At 36.9% G+C, this 8,845-nt stretch overlaps 1 protein-coding gene across 1 annotated transcript; it reads left to right on the top strand.

The window, feature by feature from the left end:
• Positions 1 to 364: 364 nt before the first annotated feature.
• Positions 365 to 8,558, top strand: LOC149410091 (divergent protein kinase domain 2A). The gene is made up of 4 exons (XM_089648513.1): positions 365 to 1,198; positions 2,108 to 2,298; positions 3,903 to 4,200; positions 6,180 to 8,558. The coding sequence occupies exons 1-4, from the start codon at positions 611 to 613 to the stop codon at positions 6,330 to 6,332; spliced, it is 1,230 nt and encodes a 409-aa protein (XP_089504639.1). The 5' UTR covers positions 365 to 610; the 3' UTR covers positions 6,333 to 8,558.
• The last annotated feature ends 287 nt before the right edge of the window (positions 8,559 to 8,845 follow it).

Below are 8,845 nucleotides of genomic sequence, written 5' to 3'. Positions count from 1 at the left end.
ACTATAAACAAAAGGTTAAAAAACTACAGGCGACCTCAGAATAGGAAACCATAATTAGGAGGATTATGATAAAAAAATTATACTTATATTATACTTTATATCAACATCTTTTACAAACTTTGCAATTGAAACTATTTAAAAAAAAAAAAAACAAAACGAATAGTCTAAAATGTGAAGTGGAAATCTGCAAATTTACTGAAAAATCTTAAATTATTAAATTTTTTTCTGTTTTACAAACATAAAAATAACAAGCACCGAAATTCTGTAATTTTGTAGGGAGAATTATTAAACGAACTGGCAATACTCCTTCCCCCACGAACACAATATTATTTTCAGTATAGATGACGACAAAATTGTCATACTGTCAGAATCAGTCAGAATTGTCATAAGTTGGTGTCTTGTCCGGTCTTGTCTTGCTTCATGCCGAAGTTAATACACATTCATTTACTGAATGTATCAAAGAGTTTATAATAACTGTGTTACCGTTTTAGAATTGCCATCTCATTGTCTGATAGTCACCGTACACGCTTTATATTACTCTGCACCAAAATAAGTATTAAAAATACTCCATTATCTCCGTTAAAAAGTTTTTCATCAGGACGAAGCAACCATGATGATGGTATGTTGTATTTTATTGGGGCTCATTTTACTGGGCTCCATAATCGGAGTAACAGTCCACTTCTGTTACTTCTGGTTCCAGGGGATAGACATTGCAGGATTTGTGGATGATAAAAAGTGTCCTGCTTGTTACGGAATCGACATGTGCCCAGAATTCTACGCCGGCGATGTCGTGTTTTACAAAGACTTCCAGAGTACTCTGTCGAACTATGTCAATGCGAAGAATGTGTACAGCGCAAAGTACAAGAAGGCTGGAGGAAGTGTGGTTGTGAAAAAACTTGGCCACGATTGGGAATTAAAAAGCCTAGATACAAAAGCATGCCAGATGTTTGGTTCTGGGAGTGATTGTAACTTCGATAACTTGACAAAGATAGATCTGTGGGATGATATAATCAGGATGGTGGAGTTTTACGGACGGCATGGGAATGAGTTTCAGACAGGGTTGACTCTTTGCCCCACCACGGACGGTATCTTTGAACTTCTGAAGCCATATAAAGTAAATAACACGCACGGTGAGAAAATTCTCCTGGCCAATGTTTGGTCTATTCTCAGTATTAACCCTGAGCCGATTCTTCTCAAGGTAAGACTTATTAAAGTGATTGTTGGATTATTTAAGTTAATTTCAAATGGGAACGTTAGTTCTAACCGTTCGGTTGACTGTTGCTTAAAATTGGGTAGGTATTAGTACCTTTAATGGCGGAAAAGGCATTGTTATCCGATAATTTTGTATAAATATTGTTTACCAATCTCTTCGTAACTATTTGTATGTGCACAAAAGAAGAGTTACAAGTCTTCGTGTCATACCAAAATGACACTATATAAAATCCCTAAAATGGGTAATAAATAATTAGCACTGGTGATGAATTGTTTTTTTTTTTATAATTATTTGAGCCGAGTGAAAACAAAATTATTCAAATGCATTTAATTCTATATTAAATGTTTTTGATTTTAAAATGTTGTGATTTTTTAATGGGATTTTGGGTAATTATTTCCCTAACCGCCGCACTTTCAGGTCCAGATTATGGAAATTACACTTTATTTCAAAATTACTAAAAGAAACAACTATTTACATGCACAAAATAGGTTTTTAGTTTGAGTTAATTAAGTAATTTATGCGTATTTAGATAGAAATAGAACTTTTGCAAGTGTACATACAAAAAATACAAAAATGTTTTACTAGGTAAATTTTGAACTTTTCCTTGAACTGATCCTTGTAGTAATTATGCATATTTCAAGTTTATCCCATATTTTTAGGTGCTATGTTTTTTTTTTTATCATTAATTTTATAAATATGTGAATTCTGTACGTTAGTTACCGAAAATGCCCTACATTTTACTGATTTGGAGCAATATTAAATATTACTCTTTCTATGGTCTAGTCAGTTTGACCTGTAATCGTAATACTATCGGTGTGCACAAATACATTCAAATGTGCACTCTTTAATATGATTTGATTTGTTGGTTAATCAATGAATATTTAACTATCGCAGTACCTGAATGCGGACAGCCCCAAGTGGCCGGTGCCGCAGTACTATGGGGCCTGTGGGAGGGCCACCGTGCAGCAGGACTGCGGCCTCATGCTGAGCTCCTTCCTCGGTGAACCCTGGCTCTACCGCGCGCAGCTGGCCATCAACCTGCTGGAGATGGCCTCCGTGTTCACCTTCAATCACACTAGATTCCGGTAATATGATGCTTTCTTGCGGGATGCGGATCCCTCGTTAAAGTCTGTTATTTATGAACTACTCTCTGTTTTATGCCGTTGCCTCCCCCACGTAAGGGGGCGGTTAGATCCCGTCCCTGCACCACCTGAGATGTTTTCTTATTTCAAACTTAAATGTGTATCGATGAGTGACAATGTACAAATTTTATTTCTTTTGTTTTCCTCGCTATAATGTTCCAGTGTTTGATTTCTATTATCAACTTGTTTACTTTCATCCATCATTGATCACTCTCATTTACATACATTTACTATCACTAATCACTGCTGTGCAGAGACATTTGAGGGTCTAGAGTCGTTTTATTATGTGTTGCTTTGTTTATTTAAAAAATGAAGAGTCTTTGTGGGGGACCCCTAAAGGAGTAACCATCTGTTACTTATACCAGGGCGGAAATTACATATATAAGGTGTAAGATGAAGGGAAAGCGGTGGTTGGCCTCCAATGGTCCCTCACCATTTGCTTCCAGTCCTCAGTCCATCTCGTCCTGCTCCAATCCTTTTACACACAGTCAATCCATCTCACCTTTGGCCTGCCTTTGTCACTGCTCACTTCCATTGGGGCTTTGTCACGCCATCTGGCTTCCTTTCAACATGTTCAGCACATCGCAATCCGAAGATCTTATCATCTTACATCCATCAGTCAAGTTCTCTATGTATATATTATGCACGAATGCGGCCTAAAAGATTCTGAATTGCGTGAATGCAGTTATATTCAATCAAAAGAATACATCATAGAAATAATTACCTTTCTCAGTTCCCCTGTGGCACAACTGTGCTGGATCAAGTGACTCCCGATGCCGTCGACTAGCTGAATAGCTTCAGCATCAAACTTTGACCTCCGCTAACTCTTCTCCACCATACGATGAAGAAGATTAGATATAATAAAAAGATTCTGAAATTAATTATGTATATTATGTACACTCATTTTGACATAGACATACAAAACAATAGACCTGCCCATAAGGAAAGGGGAGGCGGCATGACCATCCCTTTTAAGTGTTTGTCAATAAATGAATCTGACAGTATACATATAGCATTGTTCTGTCAGTTTCTAGTATTCGAAAATATAATCTGCTTACTAATAAGCAGTCCTTTTTACAATGGTGTGCAAATTGCTGGCTTTGTAAAAACCTTAATCTTAACTTAAATCCCAAATCGGATAAACAAAAGTTCTGGCTTGTTTCCAAAATCTTCTATTTTTTTACACTATTTAGTTTTATAATTTACCCACCTCACTCATTTTTGTGTCGCTATGCAACCCGATTTGCAGACGGTTCGGTTAAAACGAACATTTAGACCTTGCACAGAAGGGTCCCACAATGGACTGCGAACCATTACCTTATTTTAGCATACTTAACTTTTCTGCGCAGGTTCTGGTTATTTTAATGTGCACTCTCTGTCGGTCAATGTACGACACATGTCGTAGTTTATTCACAGTTCGAACCCTCCTGGTGCCAAAAAGATGGTCACGTGGTTTGCCCACAGTTAATCGAAATGATACCCAGATTTTACATTACGGCTACTCTTTCGACGTCAGTGCATTTCGATAATTATTTTTTAAATTTCAGCTTCTACTTGACTGACATAACCTCCGACAACATAGTCCTCAAAAACTGGGGCGCAAACAAAAACATTCCCATGATGGTTGACCTGGAGAATGTGATAGTCCTGGACAAGGAATCTACCGTGTTTCCTAAAGACACGTTGCCCCAAAATCACAGCAGCGAGGTCATCAAGTGTGCCGGCTGTTTCGCCTTCTCCACCGAAGATATCTGCAGCCACCAACTCAGCGATCACAATTACTACAGCATCTGCAAATTGCTGAAGGATGAGGTGTTGGCAGAAGTTCCTCAGTTTGTTTTACAGGTAAATTCTCTCTCGTTGCTTTTACAAGATAGAAAATGTTCTATTACAAATACAGTAGAACCCCGTTAATTCGAACCCCGTTAATTCGAACCCCGATAATTCGAAAAAACGCGTAATTCGAAATTTTCCCAAAATTTTTTTTTCATACAAAATGGTTTTTTAATTCGAAATTAGAAATTTATTTTTGTCCGCGCACGAAAATTTGTTCGTGTAATTCGAAAAAATTTGATTTTTGCGAAAATAAATCATAATATTTCGTAAATCTGAATCTAAAAGTCAGCCGTGGCGGTAAAACGCCGAAAAATGTATTTTTACGTGGTTATACATCGTCCTAATTAGTATTATTATTTTGAAAATCTGAATCGATTTACACTGGAATGTCATATTGTTTCAAATTTATTTCGAATATCCGAGTTTGAAGTGCCGAGAAAATTCGTTTTACGCGGATATATGTCGTAGTTTTACGAGTCTACACCAAATATCTGAATTTATAGGGTCAGCCGCGAAATTTCGATTTACGCGTAAATGTATCGTATATTCACGAATTTATTTAGAATATTTGAATTTCAAATGGCCCGCCGCAACGGAAATCGGACGCGGAAATATATTGTATTTTTACTAACTTTACTTCGAATATCTTCGAGTTAAAAATACGGCGCGACGGAAATCGGCCGAAAAATTTCGATTCACACCGAAATATGACATATTTTTACGAATTTACTCCAAATATCTGAACTTAAAAGGCCGGCCGCGACGAAAAACTGCCGATAAAATTCGATTTATGCGGAAATATATCATATTTTTACGAATTTACATCAAATATCTGAATTTGAAGGGTCGGCCGCGACGGAAATCGGCCGCGTATTCTCGATTTACACGGAAATATATCGTATTTTTACGAATTTAAATTCAGATATTCGAAATAATGCGCTAGCTGCGGCGGAAATCTACCGCGAAATCTCGATTTACGCGTAAATATATAGCATTTTTACGAATATCTGAATTTAAAGGGCCGGCCGCTACGGTAATCGGCCGTGAAAATAAAGAAATAATTGGTATTAATACGAATTTACTCCTAAAATATCACCCGGATTTGAAGAGGCGGCCGAGAAAATCGATTTTCGGCGTATTTTTTTTTCAAAATTTGTATTTTGATGTCCCGTGGATTTCGAATTAACGAGGTTCTACTGTATAGAGATAAAGAAAGAACGCAAGGCTAGTGTATGTGTAATAATCAAGATTAAGATAGGGTTGCTTAGATGGTTTGGACTTGTAGAGCAGACGATTGTGGAAAGGATCGCAAGGAGAATATTTGAAGCGAAAATAAATGATAAAAGTCATGGACGACCAAGTGACTCAAATTCTTGAATCGGATCATGTCAAGAGTCAGAATAACAGAAGAGTATGTATGTAAAAGCCACCTCTGTCTTGACTGGAGCCGCAAAAATACCTGATAAAACTATTTGATACTATGCAAAGGAGAGCGATTCCTCGAATCTGTCATTAACTGACTGATTGCATCTCTAATGCATAGGAGCAATGTAGGCGTGCTGAGTTTGTTATACAGGTATTTTAAGGATCCTGCTTGAAGGAGCTAGCAGAATTGACCCCCTGTGCATCGGTGCCAGTACGCGAAACTCAACAGACACGAGCGGAACACCCGTTCACAGTTGACATTGGCTTCATGAGAATGGATTGTTTCTTTGACTCATTCATATAATCCAGGCCTCTTCAAGACCTTTGTTACAGGCCGTCTCTTAATGAAATTTCTTGCTGGCCAACCGGGTGGCAATATAGTTCACATACAGACAGGGTCGCTCTTCTGAGGTGTAAAAAAAGTGTCGAGTACACCTGTGAGAAACGATGTGAGGGTTATAGCTGGTTATTCACTTTCTTTTATATATTTATAACGTGCCTTTATAAACAAAAAAATTGACTTGCATATATTTGGTATAACTTGTTACTTGTTCTTTCGGCAGAGATCACCAAACTTCCCGCAGATCCTGAGGGAGTGTGTGGCACCCTCTCCGGGCCAGGCCGACAGGTTTGCGGCCGCACAGGCCCTCGAAACGGAGCTCAAAAACATCCTCAACATCTTCGTCACCGATAAACCTGAGTCCAATGACGTCTGACTATTGTACGACTTGTTAAGATTCTTCGAGTTAGTTTAAAGTGCATCAAGTGAGGTTTTTCTCTATTTGTGAGCAGTATTTAGTTTTTAGACGGGAGAAACACCAAACGCATAACTTTCATTAGCTTTGATAGTCTATACAGTTTGCTCGTAACTTGGTGAGAGTCGGTACGTTTTCATGCCATATCTCCCGGTGTTTCTATTATCTGTCTTGTAAAGACTGTTTTGTGTTATCATTTATAACTTATTTGTTAAGGTTTTCTTGTTCCCATTTAAATCTTGTCATCATCACTGTATACCCCAGGGTGGGATTTTACCTACTGGCTGCGATCACATATACCCTCTCCTTTCGCCTCCAAACCTCAGTCCTTCCCGTCCTGCTCCAGTCCTCTTCAACGCAGTCTATCCACCTCTTACTTGGTCCAACTTTGGACACTGTTCGCTTCCGTTGTGACCCCACACACTTATAGCGTCCTGTCGTCTGGCATTCCTTCAATACAGTGTCCTTGCGTCCTACAAAATCTTACAATAGTCTCAAGCTCAATTATATTCTCATGTTCATGGTGCATTAAGTCGTTTATTGAGATGTTACGGTAATGTTCTGTTTTGAGTTTATTACCAAATTTGCAAAAGGATTTTTTGACACTCCATTATTAACCTAACCTAACTGTGCCAAATTTTTATATCTCTTTTATACATGTCTGAAAACTTTCACTCCTTACCACTATTGCCTTGTATTACGGCTCGGTATATCAGTTGCTTTTAAGCTCGGCTTGGTTTGTATGTCGAGCTTAGCATATAATCCGTATACAGGTTTATTACACGTATTGTCTATGATTTTAATAAGGTTTTTGCAAAGATTCTAACTGTAAATAGTAATTGTTTTGCTAGAATTAGTGCACTTTACACTATTCACGAAATTATGGCAAACTAACTGCTGAAAATAAACTGTTAATAATTATAATGATAATATTTGGATGATTTGTATAGCGCTGTTTTTGTGAAAAACCACCTCAAGGGCGCTGTTCTCACATATCATCGACATTCCTCATTGCAGTTTACGTATATGTAGTAATTATTTACGTAAACGTCAAATTTGACATGTGTCATTGCTGTCTAAAAAGGGACTACTTTGCGACATATTATGGATCGAACAGCTGATTTAGCCCGTTTAAATTTGAACAAGGAATGTCATACATAACGAAGATACAAATCAACTGATATACCGGGCCGATGTCTTTATTCCTTATAACTTACGTTGTCTTCTTTTGGAGACTTGTCATTAGTAGTATATGAGCGTATAATATTGCGTATTGTAGTTGGACTATATATTTTTAGAATGTAAATAAGAAGTATTTTTATAGCGACAATATGTTATATAATACACGGCATTAATATACCGTGAATTGCTCTGTGGTGGGCACTGTGTAGGTTTTTAAGTTCAGGTATGAATCTTACATTGAAAGTTTTTTTACCTGTGTATGCATAAATTTTACATTGTAATGTTAAACGCCTTTTGAAATTAAAATCTATTGCAAACTAATATTTAGGTACATACCATGCTCAATTTTTTCAACTACTTGCAACATAAATTTTTCTTCCAGCGTTTTTAACCTTAGAACGGGTTGTTTCAGAGAATTTGAACAATTCATCAAATTTCAAAGTTCATTATCGAGTTCTGTGAAGATTCTTTTCAAGTTATATTATTATTTCAGATTTGTAAAACCACTGGCTAATAATGATGTAGTAACAGAACTTGAATAGAACCTCCACAGAACTTGTAAATCAAATTTCAAAGTTGATTTTCAAGTTCTGTGAAGGTTCTATTCAAGTTCTATTTTTATAACCTTACTGTCCAGGGGCTTCACAAAACTGAAATAATAACAGAACTCGAATAGAACTTTCACAGAACTTGAAAATCATCTTTGAAATTTGATAAATTGTTCAAATTCTGTGAAACAATCTGTCCTTAGTATTTATAAAGTTATGAATGTTGAAGGCCATTTGAAATTTTATTAAAAATCCAATCATCAAAAATATTAACTCTGGTTCAATGAACTCAAATTTGCTTTCAATTTAAGTGTCATTTTCAAAATTGGAAATGATTGTGTGAAACATTCGGAAGGTGCTTACTTATACAGTATAATATTTTTTAGTAGGAAATTTTCATTTTGAAAATTGATACTGACTTGCCATGAATTTAGACTATCCTGAGATTTTTCATGCTCTAGATCAGTCATACTCAACCTGCGGCCCGCGGGCCGCATGCGGCCCGCCGAGCTATTTTGTGCGGCCCTCGATACATTTAATATCAGGAACATTTACAAAATCTGGCATTCTATATCACGTTAATTTGAGATTAATTGCGACTTTGATGTACAGACATTGAAACCCGAAGAGGATAGTATAAGTATAATATACTATCTATATTATATTACTGCACACGAATAATAAAAGGGGGAATCAAGCTCACACCGTTTTGGCAACACCGACCAGTAGCGGCCCGCGTAGCTT

The sequence above is a fragment of the Hesperophylax consimilis genome, chromosome 28 (genome assembly GCF_061612785.1).
Source record: "Hesperophylax consimilis isolate HC1 chromosome 28, BYU_Hcon_1.0, whole genome shotgun sequence".
Classification (NCBI taxonomy): domain Eukaryota; kingdom Metazoa; phylum Arthropoda; class Insecta; order Trichoptera; family Limnephilidae; genus Hesperophylax; species Hesperophylax consimilis.
The sequence above is the reverse complement of the archived record's forward strand: the minus strand, read 5'-3'. Positions and strand labels throughout refer to the sequence as shown.